The following is a 17,665-nucleotide window of genomic DNA, read 5'->3' on the forward strand; positions in this document are numbered from 1 at the left end:
TTATAAATTCATTTTATTTTATTTTTTTAAATTAAAACATTTAAAATATAATATATTATAAATTATATAACATTTTAAAATAATAATTATATAAAATTTATAAAAAAAAATATATGAACAAATTAATTAATATTATTTTAGATTAAACTAAATATTGAGTTTTTAACTAGTTTACAAATATATTCCTAAATACATATTGAATAATATTTTAATTTGAAATTCAAATTTCAAATTTACTCCTAAACACATATTTTAAAATACTGGAAACAAAGAAGGGAATGCAACTAATATAAGAATGCAAGGCAAAACAATGGCTTTAATGAGAAAAAACTGATGAAAAACACAGAATTTTTAAATGCTTTCAACAAAAGCCACATTGGGAATTTGATTACATATCTCATTTACTTACCTAAGAAAGTGAAGACACTCCTAGAAAAAGAGAACAACAAGATCATTTCAACAGAAGGCCAAAATCTTATTCAAACTTTAAGCTTGTTTTTTCCTGAAGTGTGTAGAATTCTGCAGTGTTCAAATTCACTTGGCGTTGGCCAGTTGCGAGCGGAGGAGCTTGGCAGCAGCGACCATGTTGAGGAGGGCAGGCTTGACTTCGGTGTACTTACGGGTCTTGAGACCGCAGTCGGGGTTCACCCAGAGGATGTTGCTTTCCAAAACTGCAAGCATCTTGTTGATCCTGTCAGCAATTTCGTCGGTTGAAGGGATACGGGGCGAATGGATGTCGTAGACTCCAGGTCCGATTCCAGCACCGTATTTTACTCCCTCACGGAACACAGACAGAATCTTCTCATCCGATCTGGAATTCTCAATGGTGATCACATCAGCATCCATGTCGATTATTGAATGGATGATGTCGTTGAAGTTCGAGTAGCACATGTGGGTATGGATCTGCAGTCATCAAAATCGTAAGTTTTCCGTGTCATTGACCAATGTTCAATAGGAATGTTAAACGCAAACACTGCTGTTTTTATACAGTTGTGATCAAATGATCCACAAGTTGAACATCCAGACAATAAAAAACAACACATTACAAAGCCTAGAAACAGGCCAAACCAATTTTATGAGAGATCGTTAAAAGAGAGAAGAAAAGAACCTGTGTAGTATCTTGAACACCGCAGTTGGTGATTCGGAATGAATGAACGGCCCAATTCAAGTAGAAATTTTCCTCGGATTTTCGGAGAGGCAAACCTTCTCTCAGTGCTGCCTCATCAATCTGGATCACAGTGATGCCAGCTTTCTCAAGATCCTCAACCTCGTCCTTAATGGCTAAGGCAATTTGATAGCACGTCTCGAACCTATAAAAAACCGCAGAGGTATATCTGAGTTAATGACCGCCCTCAGCCAACCAGAGCATCAAGAAACGGAAGTGAGATTCTTTATATTATCATACCTTGGTTGGTCATTTCTAACAAAAGACCAGTTCAAGATTGTAACTGGACCAGTAAGCATTCCCTTCATAGGTCGTTTCGTCATGCTCTGAGCCATTGATGACCAAAAGACGGTCATAGGTTTTGGACGACTGACATCACCATAGATGATAGGTGGCTTAACGCAACGGGACCCGTAGGATTGGACCCAACCATTGACAGTGAAGGCAAAGCCAGACAATTGCTCTCCAAAGTACTCAACCATATCATTTCTCTGAGATATTAACAAAAGTAATAAGATTGCCACAGTTCTTTTACCTATGACAATATATGGTTAGTTAAATGAAATCTACTTCAGCATTCATTCGAGACAAACCCTTACCTCTGGCTCACCGTGCACCAAGACATCGATATCGAGCTCTTCCTGAAGCTGAACAACTTTATTAATTTCCTCCTTGATAGAGCTGACATAGTTTTCCTCGGAGATCCTAAAGAAACAAGAAGCAAAATTATCTTAAAATTAATAACACCAGAATTTTTTTAGGACAAACAACTCCACATTCAAAGACAAGAAGTTGTACTTTTTTGCTTTGAATTCACGTCGCACTCTTCTAAGATCCATCGTCTGAGGGAAGGATCCAATTGTTGTGGTAGGAAGCATTGGAAGGTTCAACTTCTTCTGCTGAGCATCTAACCTAGCACTTACATTCGTTGCCCGGCGGTGGTCAGAGCCCTTCAGAGCAGCAGCCTAAGCAAGACGAAACAGAAATCGGGTTAAGCGCATGATATGCACAAATATAAAGAGATCTTACGAGATGATACTAATGTAGTACTTTAGAAAATTTCTTACAGCCTTTTGGACAGCCTCATTTGTCACTCTTGGGGACGATTTCCTTGAAGCTTGAGCTGCAGCATTGGTAGAAAAATATGCCTGGAGGAAATGACAGTTATAAGCTCAAAATTTCCATATTTTCAGTTCCCAACCAATGATAGGTTTCCACTTATTGTCTCGTATAAGGTTGTTTTATTTTATTATATTCTCTTTGGAGGGAAGGGGGTTATATATTTTTTTTCATGCCCGAGTATCGGAACAAATATCCTAAATAAGTAATCACCATGGAGTCTGAATCTAAGTTCGGACAAAATCAGACACATAAAGTACCTCATCTTTTTTCCCAGAGAGTGCCTTGGCCAAGGCATTAACTTCAATAACTTTCTGCGCAGCAAAAGCAAGCCAGGACTTAATTTCATCATCTAATTTCGTTTCGTTCACCAGATCAACAGCAGTGTGAAGAAGAGAACACGAAGTGGAGACAACAATTTTTTCTGTAAACGACACAAGAAACAGCATAAGTTACCACTCTTAATAGCTTAAAAATGAACTTGAGCTAATCTAAAATATACTAGCAAATTATGAAACAGACCTTTCCCGACGGCGTTTTCTAATGCCTGCAAGGTATTGAGGGAAGCTTGAAGGTCGTTTGACCAAATGTTCCTTCCATCAACCACACCCGCAAAGAGATATTTTCCAGAAGGGAATCCACTTTTGATCAGATCGAAGGTCTGTGTTCCACGAACTAGATCAAACCCATAACCAGATACACCCTTCAAAGAAGTGAGAGTCTTGTATGCCTCAGCAGGAACGTCAGCAAAATATGTCTCAATCAGAACATTCAAACCGGACAAGACAGACTCCAGCTCTGAGTAGGCATGAGCAAATGCTTGTAACTGGTGAGCATCAAGATCTTTCACGAGTGTAGGCTCGTCAAATTGAATCCAGGTGGCACCAGCGGCCTTCAGCTCTGAAACAACTTCTCTGCAGGCACCAATAACAGTTCATAAGAAGATGAAGACATTGGAACCAAGATAAAATGGCAAATATGTAAATTATATGAACTTCAAAATTAGGAAAAAAGAATACTAACTTGTAAACGGGAAGAATCTTGTCAATTAGAGAGAGAAGTGAAAAGGATTTCTCAACTCCCTTGGCTGGTTTTGATAGAACCAAGAAGGATACGGGACCAACAAGAACCGGGATGGTGTCAACTCCAAGCTGCATAAAAGAGTGGGGAATATAAGGGAAAAAAAGTAACAAAAATGCTTAATATGCTTAGAATTGAAATTTCATAATGGAACTTAAAATATTACGAAGTTTCATAGCATATTGTTAGCTATCCATTCATTTATTCAATTATTCTTCACCTGAAAGAATTCTTATGCTAAAAGCATAGCATTTTCTAATAAAGCATCTGGTATAGGATGTAAATATGGCTAAAAAATAAGGTTCTATGACATGATAAAGTCAAGATACCACTTGAGAGTTACTATTATAGAAGATAAAGTATAAAATAGCTGTATGCATTAGAAAGGTAGAACAAGTGGTCAAAAACCAGAAACAAAAAAGGCAGCGGGTCTCTTTTGTTATTCCCAATAAAAGCTTAGGTTTTTTAGTTTCACTTTTTTTTTTACTGAAAAAAGCACCGAATCAAAAGAAGTAACAGACAACTATAAGGAAAGAAATAAATTAATCAAACTTGAAAAGCGAATGGATGTTTGTTAATATGTTCAAGGATAGATGAAATCTTTCTTAGTAATAATCGATTAAGCCTTAGTCTTTCGGATTTTAGGACACCTTTTTGTGGGGTTGATTTTTTGTATGCCCTTGTATTTCTTTTCATGTTTAACGTTTGGTTTTTCATTAAAATAAGAAATAAAAATAAAAATTTTAGTCAACTTATACTACTATTCATAGGTTAACAAGACTCTGAAATTCTTTTCTGAAAAAATACAAGAGCAATCCAGTGACATCCTTCCTCGAACAACACGCCTTATCCAAATGCAACTTGAACCCACCACAATTTTCCAAAATCAGCATATCATTTCCTTTTAAGTTAAAAACAGAGAGGCATAAGAAACTTACAGCTTTTGCTTCCTTGTACTCGTTTACTGCTTTGTGAGATGCATAAATGAATTTATCATCTGGACTCAACTCGGGAACAATGTAATGACTGTAATAAAACACGGGTGTCATTTAGATTCCTAACATCATCAGCAAATAGTAGTCTTACAAATATAACTACCATAAAAAGGTTGCGAAATGCATATAGTTTTTCACTTACTAGTTGGTGTCAAACCACTTTGTCATTTCCATAGCAGGAACTGAAGCATTCCCTCTAGCCATGGAGAAGTAGGTGTCAAATCCGATCTCACCGCCATTCCATCCATATCTTGGAGGAACAGCACCGAGCATAGTTGCAGTGTCGAGCACTTGATCATAATACGAAAAAGTGTTGCTAGGGATGAACTTGATTCCAGCATCAGCCATCTGCTTCCAGATAGATGACCTGAGATCAGCAGCCACCTTCTGCAAGTCATCAGCACTGCTCTTCCCATCCCAGAAAGACTCCAAGGCAAATTTAAGTTCTCTCTTCGGACCGATGCGAGGATAACCAACAATGTGGGATGCCATGGCTCTGTTACATAAAGTCAAGACAAGACATTCCTTTTCATTAACTAAGAAAAAATAATAAAACTATAAAAATGAAGTCATCGTTAAAACTACAACAGTTTTTTTTTCTTCTTTTGATAATTGTAGTATCGAGGACTTCATTCCTTCATTAGGTTCTCACCAATTATTAGGGGGAAAATCTTACAAACTAAATTTCTGAAAGCAAAATTAATTACTTCATTTCAAAAGATGTCACCATAATTCAAAATAATCATCCATCAACAAAGAAAATTTTAAGATGAAGAACCAATCAAAAAACCTAATTAGTTCAGATCTTATGGAGCTTGAATTCATATCAAAATGACATATAAACAAATCGAATTGGTGAGACAGAACAACCAAAACACCATATGTAGCCAAATCAGTGGACAACAGGAAAGAAATGAAAAGAAACTACAGAGCTCCTCAAACTCGAATCCTTAAAGAAAGAACATCTAGAAAAAGAAACAATAACTTTGGAACCCAGAAACAAACAGTCAGAGCCCTTCATGTTCATCCATTTCCGCTGAGCTAACATCATTTCATAAAACCCCCAAAATTTCATTACTCACTGGGTCTTTTGAAGCTTAATTCCAAAGAATCAGACTGAAAGTAGCCTCCATAGTCCATACCCATATCATAAAACGAGGCAAAAAACGAGCCCAAGAGAGTCCATACAACAGAAATGAAGCACGAGTCAGAGAGAGAATAAAAAAAGTTACCTAATAACGGTGGAAGTGGTGCGAATTGATAAGCGACGGGAGGGAAGATGGTGGATTGATGAGAAAAGGAGATACGGAAACGGTGAAATTGCTCCTCTTCTCAGTGCTATAATGGAAGAAGCCGATGATTTTGCGAAGGGCTCGTGGGATTTCAGTGAAAGTTGATGATGGTTCATTTATACCCCCAATCTCTCTCTCTCTCTCTCTCTCTCTCTCTCATCCCTACCAAAAACCAACCAACCCTGAAATCCTCTTTCTCTCTCTCTCACATCACCACCAACCCACCCGCGAGATCCAAAATCGGGGCCGGGTTTTGCAGTCACTATTGCAAATTATATCCATATGTTGTTCTTTCTTCACCGTCCTCTTCTTTTACAGCCATGAATTCTGATTATTTATTACATTTTGGGGGGGAAAGCTCATTGCTTGGTGATGGGTGATGACCCAAATCCAAATTTATGGGAGATTTATGCCTCCTGGTCCATTTGTTTTGTGTTTTGATGTGAGAATGAACATGGGTTTGTGAAATCAAAATTTGGGGTTGATGTACTTGTATGGTTTGATCAATTTTGAAGTTTTTAAAACTTGTGCATAAGATATGATTTTAGTGGAGTATTAATCAATGTTCGAAAACAGTAAACCAAATATGTTTGTGCGTAATTTTTGCTTCGAGAAAATGTGGTCCAAATTAGTTTTCAAACATTCTTCTGCCAGTATTGTATGTTCTTATAGTTTAAGACATTAAATGTTTAATCCAAAAAACACTTCTCTTTTATGTCATGAAAATTTGATATATAATATTACACCGTGGAATTGTTTTCAAGTATTTTTAATCAGTCATTTTTTTACCAAAAAAAAAAATATATAAAATATTATACTAAAAGAGAGAGATATATATTCATATGTGTTGATGCGTGGATTTCGGTTCTCCGGTTCACTACCTCGCATCCACCAAACTTGTTCATCCGGGACTAGTACCTGCAAAATCAAATCGAGCTAAACCGGTGTGACTCTAGTAACACGGGCTCCGATGCTTAAGTTAGTAAGAGAATAACGTAAATGTAGTCAACTCTCTTCCCTCCATACCTCTAAGGCTGGATCAATACTTATAGCGTGAAGTTGTTCCAGAATCTTCTGTAGCTAACCCTAATTCACCGTTGCAGGGCCTGGGCGACATCGTCGATCAAAGACGGGGGATCACTGGCTGGGCCGTGGACCGAGCCCCGGGTCGGGACCGAGCACCGGATCGGGGCTGAGCACCGGGTCGGGGCCGAGCCCTTCGTGGCTCAGTGGGCTTCCCTCTGGTCGCTTTTCTCGTTCTCTGCCCCGGCGTTAGGTCACTCTTTTGGCCGGCCCGTTATGTCCCGGGCCGGTCTTCCCTAATCAGACTTCAACTCCTTGTCTCGTTTCGGGTCATTTTCGTTCTCCATAACAATATGTATACAATTTTATTACAATTTCATATATAATCCATTGAGCTTAAGTTTGTGTAGTATGAAAAACGTTCACATGGTGCTATAGAATCAATTTTAGACATTCGAGTTCAATTTTAGTACGTTCAGGAAATCAAGATTTATAGTCTTTTTTATTCAAAGAAGAGTCATGAACTTAGTAAATTTGCAGTGACACGGAGAATTGGACATTCGACCTTTTGAAAATGAACAATATACCTTGAAATAAGTCATTTGGCAATGAATTTGTAGTTTGAAGCAAGTAAATTCGTGAACTAAAATTGAAGCTTATTTTCTAAATTCTAAAGTATACAAATCAAATAATTAGTTTTTGAAAAAAATACATTTTTGGTTCCTGAGATTTGGGGTAGGTGTCAATTTGGTACCGAAGTTTCAAAATGAACATTTTTTGTCGTGAGATTTGGAGTTGGTGTCAATTTGGTTCTGAGTTTCAAAATGAACACTTTTGGTTCTTAAAGTTTGAAATTTGGTTCTAAAGGGTCGTTAACCATTCTTTGACTTAACGAAAAAATGACGTGACAATTAATGAGTGACTGGACTTTTTTAATTTACTTTTCAATTTGGTCCCTAACTAGTCACATGTTAATTGCTAGGTCATTTTTCCGTTAAGTCAACTAACGGTCAAAGAACACTTGAGGATCATTTAGAACAAATTTTCAAACTTTAGAGACAAAAAGTGTTTATTTTGAAACTTAAAGGACCAAATTGACACCAACCCCAAACTTAGGGACAAAAAATGTTCATTTTGAAACTTCATGACCAAATTAACACTTACCCCAAACTTCAGGGATCAAAAATGTATTTTTCCCTTCATTTTACTTAACATTGAAAGTACAAAGTTGGTGGGACAAGTAGTGGTTGTGGTTGGCCACCAAGACAACAAACATTTCAATCTCTCAATTCTCTGGCCTTACAAGTTACAAGTCTTTCTTTTTATGCCAATTCACCTACTTTTTTTATGAAGACCATTTTAATCATTGTTTTATTATTGACTTAATATCACAAAACTATCCAGAGTATCAAATTTTATTGGACAATATATTATAATTAAATTTATTAATTCAAACTTTGATATGTTAAATATGTTCTCTACTTAGACAAATGAATCTAAAATAAATATTGACAAGATGTTGACAAGATTACTAATTATAAATCAATGATAGGACCAAAATGCAAAACAAAAACTATATGATTTGATTACTATTATTTTTTTAGTTTCTATTTTAGTTGTCGATTCATTTTTTTATTTTGTACTAAAAAAAATAGTTTTCAAAATTTAATCGACTTCTATAGTCTAGAAAGTAAAAATTAAGCTAAGAAAACAGGAGGCATAAAAAATGTTCTTTTATTATCGTTTTGTTATATTCTTGTTTATTGTTTCTCATTTCATGTGTTGTTTCTTTTCAAAAATAAAAAGTAAGAGATTTGGTAACTTTGTTTTCTATAATTTCTTGGTTTCTCTCTACCATTTTAAATTAAAAATAGTAAAAATTTTATATGAAAATTAATTTGTTAAATTAAATATTCAAAACTTTTACAATTTATTTATATTTTAAAAAAAATTTGAAAACAAGAACAATAAACTTAATTGTCTTCCTTCCAAAATTTATACACAATTACAAAAATTGTTTCTTACAAATGAGAAACAGGAAACATGAATTGGTACTAAACTATTTATGTTTCTAAAATCTGGAAATAAGAAACTAACAACTAAAAACAACGCTACCAAACAAGTTCTAAATTTTTCACTTAAAGTCTGAAATCTCGAACATCGGGGAGGTTCAACCTCGAAGGATGAGTAAAGAAAATTATTAGTTAAAGAAAAAAACCATCAAACAAGGCCTAGCCAAGATAAAAAGTTTTAAAAAGGGAAAATTTGCAAGACTACGAGTCTACGACCATATTTAATCAAGCAAAAACCACAACACAAACATTATTTTTTTTTTTTTTTGAGTTTAACGAGTTATGCTCAAGTTGGCAACCATAAACAATTTGAAACTAGATCTAATGATAATGATAATATACGACATGCCATATGAGAGTATAGACATAGCCTTGTCTGTTTAGACAGTACACTCAGCAGCAGCAATTAGTCACAAAAGGCTCCTAATCTGAGGGTTGAGATGTACAGTTAAAAAGCAATGGTAGAACATTGAACAAAACTTGCCAAGTTTCAGTGATTTTTGCTGAAACATTCTCATTGTCTTTTAATGAGAACAGGAACACCCAGTTTCTTTTAATCCTTCAGAAGCCAGCTTATAACTCTGCTCCCAAATGTTTGTAGGTGCTGCTTCTGCATGAGGAACATGACGAGGATGCTTCTCTCTCTTGTCCCCTTTTATCTGCTTCAGTGCATGTTTAAGGCTTGGCAACAAGGCCTCCATGCACTCCGCTACCGCATTGGGATTCCCGGGCATGTTGATAATCTGAAAAAGAAATGATGCGAAAGAAAGACTTCATTTTCATTGTCGTGTACTTGTGATAACCAATGGTGGATCCACGACTTTATGTTAGAGGAGGTAAAAATCCATATAAATATAATTCTAAATGAATTCTCGAGTAATTCGTGAAAGGGAGATTATTAGGAGGAAGGCTAGCAAAATGGAGCTTGAAAGAAAGATTTATGGGCAATCAAGGGGACGAGTTATTGTGGAAGATAATTCTAGAAATGGGGTATAAAATTTGGTACTTAGAAACAAAGATAATTCTAGAATGGGTTTCGTATTTCGCTCTAGACGACAACTTCGTTTGGAAGAACATCACAGTTAACAATTATTGGTTTTGAGCAAATATCGTTGGTTCCCTTTTGTATTCTTGGCAAATATTGTTTGGTATTCATTTTGAGATCAAAGCCATGCTGTTTACTTTGGCAAGCTGGTTTCTTATTAATATTACATAATATTTGTTCGAAAACGAACCGGAGAATATTTTGAAGCATCAATAGGTCGGGGGAAAGGAGGCTTGGTGGTGGCACATTTCAGTAACCTATTTGGGTTCCTACAATTTTAGAGCATCAGATATTTGGTCTTGTTCTGTCATGGGTGTAGGATTTTCTGTGCTTCATATTGGTCTCCACTTTCTTCTCTTGTAACTATGATTCTATGCTTACTAACCCTAATTGCAGTACTCTTTTCATAATCCCCTACAGCATTCTTGTAACTTATCGCTGGTTCAGTTAAAATGTCGGTTTCTCCTCAAGGTCATATTTCCAGAAAAAAGTACTACGCGGAAATATGAAAAGGAAATCGTTGGCATTACCAAGGTTGATCCTCTAATCCCAGCTGCAGAACGTGAGAGCACGGCAAATGGTGTTACCTATCACGGAAGGTTCGAGATTAGCTTAAGAGCAAGTATAAAGAAAATGTATGATAGCAGAACAATTAGAAAACAAAATGGTAACAAAAAGGGTGACTTGTAGACTTCCAAATATTTACCTTAAGGCTCTCTTGCATCATGACATATAGTAGACCAGGGGTCTCTTTGTGCAATAACGGTTTGGTTGCTTCGGGCGTCACGTCTCTCGGGGAAAATCCAGTTCCACCTAGACAGATTCATTTTAACAAGAAGAGAAAATATAAGGAGACAGGATAAAGTATTGCCCCCCGCCCCATCCTGTGCCCAAGGAACATGAAGTATAGCAAAAGTATTACCCAGTGTGAGAATGAGATCTACTTTATCAATGTCACACCATCTCACAAGAACATCCTGGATTCTACTGACATCATCTGAGACAGAAGCTGTTGCAACAATTTCAGCTCCTCCTAGTTTTTCTGATGAGGCTTGGACAATAGAAACAGCCCTTGGTCCACTAAGTTGAAGAAAGAAAAGCTTTTTGTCAAGGGCTTCATGCATGATGGTGATAACATAAAGAAGAATCCAGAGACTTCATTCATAATAGAGAGTCATCCAAGTGTCTTTTATGTTTCGTAAAACAATAAGAGAACCATTGAATTTTTTCTTATAAGTAACGATGACTTTCAGATAAAAGCAAGAAGCAAACAACCTAGGGGCCGGGGGATGAGAGAGCCCCCGTCCAAGAGACAACAAAAACAAGGTCTTCCAATCGCTAATAATCATGAGAAGACTGTAGTTACACAATAATATTTTTTAGTTTGAACACCACCAAGAGGTTGTATTATGCTGTACAGAATCAGGAAAAGAAACCATCGAAGTCAATTTTTCCTCAAAAAGATTTCTGTTTACGTTTCTTCCATCTATGCCCAATAAATTCTTAATTGATAATATCAGTGTCTGTGTATACTGATATCCGAGTTGTTGGGAGCCCACCGAGGTGGTCCATTTTCCAATCCCTTGGGAGTCAGCCCATTCCAAAGCAAACTCCATGAGAAAGCAAATGATAGGATCATAATTAGGTACCTCACCTGCCAATGCCAAAGACCCTAATACACCTAATCTCGAGAAAATGCGGGGGGAGCCCATAACTTGGTGTCTAGCCCAACATTCCAAGCTTTTACCAGTGCTCCACCTCCTACGGATCAGCCCTAGGTATATAATATGCATAAGATAGGAAGGAAATTGTTGTTGTGGAACAGGGAAGCCCTCCCAAAGACTCGGCAAGGTAAACCTTTTACGATCCAATGGCAACACACACATCCAAACCAACCACTCCATGAACCCACTAAGTAGTCAAACTCTCCGAAAATGCCCTCTCTGACGTGGCAAGAGGACGGGCCACAAAAACCAACGGTCCAACAAGGAAAACTACATTCCGCTTCTTGTTAATAGAGAGCGAGAAAGCCCCTTCCACCACCTCAAAAACCATTTTATCTCACAGAAAGAAAGCTACTAGAGGATCCAATCACATCCATCACTGAGAACTAATGTTACGAGGACTCTGAATAAATAGTTGTCTTTACAAATCAAAGGGAACAAAACACCCACAAGCGAACCAAACTAGGGAGTTGTCTTACAAATGAGAGAAATTTTGAGAGCGGAGCATCTAGATCAAAATGAAAGAAACAGAATTGATAAATGTTGAGAGCCAAGCATCTAGTTCAATTAGTTTGATCGTGGCATCAACGTATCTCCAAATCACTAGTTTTAATGTTATGCAAATGATATATACAAATCCATTTGTCGAAGATTTGAAATCCTAGGTTATTTCATAAGTGTTGTTGCAAAGCATTCAATATCTTCCACTTTCCTCTTTGACAGGGAAAAATACCATACCAGCTTTGCTCATTTTTATTTAGCATCAACATAGTGGCCTCAAAGAAATAACCATTCAAAGAGGGGTATCCAGATGCAAATATTTTACCATGATACCTTCTATGAGGAAAAACAGCTTAATATTGTTGCAGAGCAATTACCATCGATATGAAATGGATCGAGAGGACACCAACATTACTTTTTTTTTTTTTTTTTTTGATAAGAAACCAAAGATGTATTCAAATCAAAAGAACCCACAAAAAAAGGGGGAGAACAGCCTAAAGGCGGAGGGTAGAGAGAACCCTCCCCAGAACTCTATACAATCACCGTTTTCCAATCTTGAGTAAGCAAAAGAAGATTGTAATTACAAAAACTTTTTTGTGTAGTAATGACCACCACAAGGCAATATGGTTAATATTCAAACAAAAAGAATCTTTAAAAAAGATTTAGTAGATAGAACTAAGACAACATTACTAATTGTATGGGTTTCCAAATAGGAGACAGAGTGACTTTATATTTTATTAGGAAATGAACCATTAATGTATATACCAACCTTCAATAATTCAATTTGTTGATCTTTTATAAGAAATAGAACTTCCATTGAGAAAATTAAGGAATATAAACGTAAGGTCCAGCAAAAGAGCCAGATGAGCAACAACAAACAGAGCCCAAGTCTACAAATCCTCAATTATTTACTTAATCATTATGGCTTAGCAAGACGAAGCCAGAATATTCTTTGCAAGGAGTTTTGCCTAGCAGTTAGCGTGGTCTAAAAATTCTGCCCAGTGTGGTGTTGCCGTGAATGACATCTTTTCTTTTGGTAGCTCCCAGAGGTTTTCTTTCAGTTGGTGGTTATATAGTAATTAGTAAATCTAGGGTTCTTTTGAGGAATGCTAAAACCTTCTTGGAGGCTCTTTGGAATGAGAGGAACAACAGGATTGTTAATAATTAACAATCTCGACCAACTTGCTTGTCATAAAAATCTCCACCATCTGAGGTGCCACCAAAAAAGACCACTCTAGAATCCCTAATCCTACTAGCAAAAGAACCAATATAGATCACTAGGGAAAAAAGAAATACGCAAAAAGGAGGAAAAAATATTGTAAAATGCCATACCTTCGATCAGGATTAGCCCCAGATGCAACAGTATCACTCACAGTAAGAATAGCTACTTTAAACCTGATATCTTGAGCTTGAGTGGTTGTAATTTCTTTCGATATATTACTTTTTAAGGAAACTATCAAGTCAGATGAAAAAGAGTTGGCACGACCAGCAATACTGCTTATATCAGAAATAATGATAGCTGATACAGAAGTGCCAGGAGCTATTATACTTCCCGTTGGTGGCAACTCCAACAAAGCATTGGCAGATTTCAAATTCAAAAGTCTGCTACTCATCTGTTGACCAGTACCCTCTGCAGAGAAACTGAAAATCCAGACAAGGAAGGAAATTCAAGAAAGTTAAGATGCAACAAGTTGCAAGCTCATGTTGCACTATAGGCAATGAGTCCTACTGACTCAAAGCGTAGAACAAGTAATAAGATTTACCCCAACAACTTACCCAGGGTTTCCTGACCCATCATTGTCTTTCCATTTGACAATTGCACCATGAAACTGTGGTCGAATAGGATCTGACTTTATCGGCTCTGAAAGACGAACCTGAACTCTGCATTTTGTAGAGAAAAACAGAGGTACCGTACTACCATGTAAGCAAATATAACAAATTAAAAAAATAGGAAGGGGGATGGTTAAAAAGAGAGAGAGAAGAGAAAAACAGTAGGATTTTTCAGCTACCTCAGAAGATGAGGATTTGCCCATCCCCCAAGGTGGCGGATGGCAGGGACTACAAATAGTTGGAAACAAACTAAAGAGCTCACAGGATTTCCAGGCAACCCAAATGCAAGAATCTGATTCAATTCCTTATTTTCTGTTGCATCTGGTTTGATCTCTGCAAAAGTCAGAGGTTTCCCCGGTTTCATGAAGACCTGAAAAGGTATTTCCAATTCCATGACCATAACTACAAAGAGGAGGAACAATTAAGTGAAAGCATTTGAGCAACCATCTACAAACCGCATTAAAATATACAACTCCTTTCTTAGCAAGTAACGGCTTGACATAATCCCTATCTCCCATTGAAACACCACCAGAAGTTAGAAGGATGTTAACTCCAGCAGAAAAGGCATCTTCCAAGATCTTCTCAAGCTCGCATTCATCATCTCTAGCAATACCAAGGTCGATAACTTTGCATTGGTGTTGGACAGCAGCAGCAAGTAACATAGCACGGTTTGAATCCCTAATCTACAAAGTTTATTTTATTAGATAGGAACTTTATGAAACTAAATAACATGAACGAACACCTTGAATGAAAAGTAGTGGATGTTGAGAGTTGAAACAATACCATGGACTTTACTATATACCACTAGAACTAATTAATGCCATGGACCATGAGAGTTATGAATCAAGGATTCGTTTTTTCTTTCAGAAAATTTCTTCTGATTTAATTCAACAATCCTATGTATAGATAACAACGTGAACTCTTTGAGAAATCGTAGGACCAGTATGAAGGTTGAGACATATACAATTTTTACATATATACAGATATCTCAACAATGTTATGTACCATAATACCTGCCCACGACCTAGACACTCAGTATGTAGCTCTACAAGTTCATCTCCAGTAGATAGAACACCAACAACTGGCGTAGGATATACCTACAAGACAACATTAAAATCCAGTAAATCAGAAAGGAAATAGAGTTGGAGCAGCACCTTTCTACCAGCTTTTCATACATCAATGAAATATTTTCTTAACAAAAAATAAATAAAAACTAGAAACCAGATATATTAGGAATTATAATACCTTCACTGTCATGACACCCACAGTAGCAAGCAAGCCAATTTCCGAGGCACCTATTTTATCTCCAGCTTTTAAAACAAGAGCATCCTTCTCGATATCACATCCCTGGGAAGGCAGTGTCATGAGCTATTCAATGGTAAAGAAATGCCCACAAGACATGAATAAAACTTTTAGTAAAGATAATTTCCTGCAATTAAGTCTCATACCTACAAAGGAAAAAGAACTTTTTGTTTAAATGTTCTTGACAAGAGAATTAATGCACTAAATGGTATGAGATGTGTGTAGTAAAAAGTAATGAAGAATCCCATTACACCAACTCTCCAATACTGAATAAATTACGTCTAACCTTTAATTTTAAGTCTTTATGGGCAACTGTAGGATGAAATGTTGATGCCAAAGCAAAATCCGAGGTTCAATTTACAAAAATGCCAATGGAGTTTAGATTACAAGTTTCAAGGATATCCACCCTTCTTTAAAGACTTCACCCATAAAACATAGTCGTCAATCTGGAATTGTCTAAAGAATTTGTTGCCCCATTGGTTCAACTGCACACTCGAACAATCTCCAAGTTAGGCCACTAAAACTAACTAACTATTTAGAAACATAGAAAGAATGATTCTTTCTCCTTTTCTCTAATCTATCTCTTCTTCCGTTGTATCTTCTATCGAAAGTGATGCTAAAAGATTTAGCCTTCGCTCACAATGGTAATGACGGTTGTTGCCTGCGACCCTTTTACTGTGGGTGGGAAGTGGAAGAGGAACTCAAATCCTTTTCATATTAAGTCAAGTGCTAAAAGTGTAAGCACACAGATCAAGATCACTAATACATTATTGAGACAAGCATTACTTCTCAATGAAATGTTGGAAGTATAGAAGAATAGGGAAAGAAAACCAAGGGAGCATATAAAAAAGTACTCCTATTGGTATCTATTGAAGAGGAGTCATTTTACAAAAAGTTGAAGGAGTGTACCAAAAAGAGCTCACCAAGTGAAGCCGCCATCTAGCCTTATTGCCAAAAAGAGCACATCATATCCTCCATTCTCTACTGTATTCTCATCGGAAAAAATCGTATTTGTTATTACATTCCTTAATTCTTCTTTGTGCTCGACACTATGGTATGAATTCTTGTCCATTTTAATTATTTCTGTTGATCTTCTCTCAATAATATTTTCTTACTTAATAAATGAATTGCCAGTACAAAACTTGAAGAAGTAATGAACTAATACCACTGGGCGAATATCTGCACCCTTCCTCGTTTTCACCATTATTTTTACACGCTTGGATTCAATTCGCTCAGTATCCTCAACTTGAACCACCGCATCAGCACCCTCAGGTATTGGCCCTTAGAGATGTAACAACGAGAATGTATTGGGATGAAAAAATTTAAAAATAAAAAAAGTCAAATCAGTAAGAAAATAAGAAAACAGTTGAAATAATAAAATGACCATTCGCGTTTTAAGTTTTTATATTCATCAACCAGAATTCAAATTGAAATTTTCAATTAGAATGGCTGATTAACTTAACTACATAACTGCTCGATGTTCAATCGAAAGCCAATTCTGAATATATTGAGCAGCTATGGGATGAGTATAACTTTAGAAAAAATAAAATAAAATAAAATTCCTCTAAGCAATATATCCTATTAACCACATGCTAAATACAAATTGGAAACTTGGTCACGACTCAAATAAGAGGGGGGAAAAAAAGAACACCTCCAGTGGTTACATAAGCAACAGTTCCCGGAGTAACCGTCACACCAGCCCCATCATTTCCAGCTCTAGATTCTGTAATCACCGGATACTCCCCAGGCCCATCTGAAGCAACCACTGCATAACCATCCTACAAGAAAAATTCCCAACTGCGATGAATGTATAGCCATCACGTTTCAAAGGAATTCTATAGATGATACATTAAAATAACTTCATTTCTTCCAATACAAAATTAAATCAAAAGGAAAATCCACTAAAACATTTTCTTCCAGTCAAGAGTCGACCAAGTAATTTGATATCATTTCATTTCATCCAGTCAAAAAACCAAATACAGAGAAAACCCACCAAGCAAAGTCCAAAATTTCTTCCGGTCAACTAAGAAAACGAGACAATCCAGGGCCCGATGTAAAAAATCGAGACCATATGAACAAAGATTAAGCTTACTGGGCTATGGAAGTACCTTAATGGAGGCTGGATAGGGGGGCAAAGGGTCAGGAGCACGAATATCTTGGGCCAAGACCTTCCCAAGAGCATCGTTGAGAGAGACGGCGACGGGGGGTAGGCGTCGAGCGACTTCTAGCACAATTCGGAGAGCTTCATCAGTGGAGATCATGGCGGAGGATTTAGCACAAGAATGATCCGCCATTGGAATACTGGTTTATCAGAAGAAAGAGGGTCAAAGCGAACGAGGAGGAGGCTTTTATAGGGTTCGATGAAAAGGGTTGACGAAATTGTGGCAGTGGGGGCTTGACTCTTCGGCATTTCAAAGAGCGATGATGATTGACAAGGAATCAATCGGTCAAAATCCCCAATTACCCGTGTAAATGTAATTTGGTGCCATAAATTTGTGAACAAAATTTAGGGTTGTG

General features: G+C 36.8%; 2 protein-coding genes across 6 annotated transcripts; both read right to left on the minus strand.

The window, feature by feature from the left end:
* Positions 1-296: 296 nt before the first annotated feature.
* On the minus strand, positions 297-5,860 carry LOC111016496 (5-methyltetrahydropteroyltriglutamate--homocysteine methyltransferase). Its single transcript, XM_022291922.2, has 12 exons — positions 5,592-5,860; positions 4,502-4,855; positions 4,303-4,390; positions 3,308-3,435; positions 2,807-3,198; positions 2,545-2,708; positions 2,233-2,313; positions 1,964-2,130; positions 1,765-1,870; positions 1,406-1,656; positions 1,109-1,310; positions 297-903 (listed from the first exon to the last, which is right to left on the minus strand). The coding sequence occupies exons 1-12, from the start codon at positions 5,765-5,767 to the stop codon at positions 535-537; spliced, it is 2,478 nt and encodes an 825-aa protein (XP_022147614.1). The 5' UTR covers positions 5,768-5,860; the 3' UTR covers positions 297-534.
* Positions 5,861-9,062: 3,202 nt separating this feature from the next.
* On the minus strand, positions 9,063-17,634 carry B73 (molybdopterin biosynthesis CNX1 protein / molybdenum cofactor biosynthesis enzyme CNX1 (CNX1)). 5 transcript variants are annotated; one of them, XM_022291910.2, is made up of 13 exons: positions 17,257-17,634; positions 16,800-16,926; positions 16,314-16,429; positions 15,092-15,214; positions 14,860-14,943; positions 14,302-14,529; positions 14,026-14,216; positions 13,793-13,897; positions 13,349-13,657; positions 10,714-10,871; positions 10,498-10,604; positions 10,322-10,378; positions 9,063-9,489 (listed from the first exon to the last, which is right to left on the minus strand). In XM_022291910.2, the coding sequence occupies exons 1-13, from the start codon at positions 17,440-17,442 to the stop codon at positions 9,271-9,273; spliced, it is 2,010 nt and encodes a 669-aa protein (XP_022147602.1). In that variant the 5' UTR covers positions 17,443-17,634; the 3' UTR covers positions 9,063-9,270. The 5 variants fall into 5 exon arrangements, with proteins under 5 accessions (XP_022147602.1, XP_022147603.1, XP_087981716.1 ...); XM_022291911.2 differs by having other exon boundaries at positions 15,092-15,193; positions 17,257-17,630; XM_088125590.1 differs by having other exon boundaries at positions 16,800-16,945; positions 17,257-17,397.
* Positions 17,635-17,665: the final 31 nt, after the last annotated feature.

This window comes from Momordica charantia (genome assembly GCF_013281855.1).
Source record: "Momordica charantia cultivar OHB3-1 chromosome 6 unlocalized genomic scaffold, Mcharantia_2.0 BLBB01000006.1, whole genome shotgun sequence".
In the NCBI taxonomy this organism is placed as follows: domain Eukaryota; kingdom Viridiplantae; phylum Streptophyta; class Magnoliopsida; order Cucurbitales; family Cucurbitaceae; genus Momordica; species Momordica charantia.

Coding starts and splice junctions, on each gene's coding strand:
- LOC111016496 (XM_022291922.2), bottom strand. CDS start 5,767: ATGAACCATCATCAACTTTCACTGAAATCCCACGAGCCCTTCGCAAAA. Junction 4,856..5,591: donor ACCACTTCCACCGTTATTAG/GTAACTTTTTTT, acceptor TTTATGTAACAG/AGCCATGGCATCCCACATTG. Junction 2,131..2,232: donor ATGAGGCTGTCCAAAAGGCT/GTAAGAAATTTT, acceptor CGTCTTGCTTAG/GCTGCTGCTCTGAAGGGCTC.
- B73 (XM_022291910.2), bottom strand. CDS start 17,442: ATGGCGGATCATTCTTGTGCTAAATCCTCCGCCATGATCTCCACTGAT. Junction 14,944..15,091: donor TGGGTGTCATGACAGTGAAG/GTATTATAATTC, acceptor GTTGTCTTGTAG/GTATATCCTACGCCAGTTGT. Junction 10,379..10,497: donor TGATGCAAGAGAGCCTTAAG/GTAAATATTTGG, acceptor CTTCCGTGATAG/GTAACACCATTTGCCGTGCT.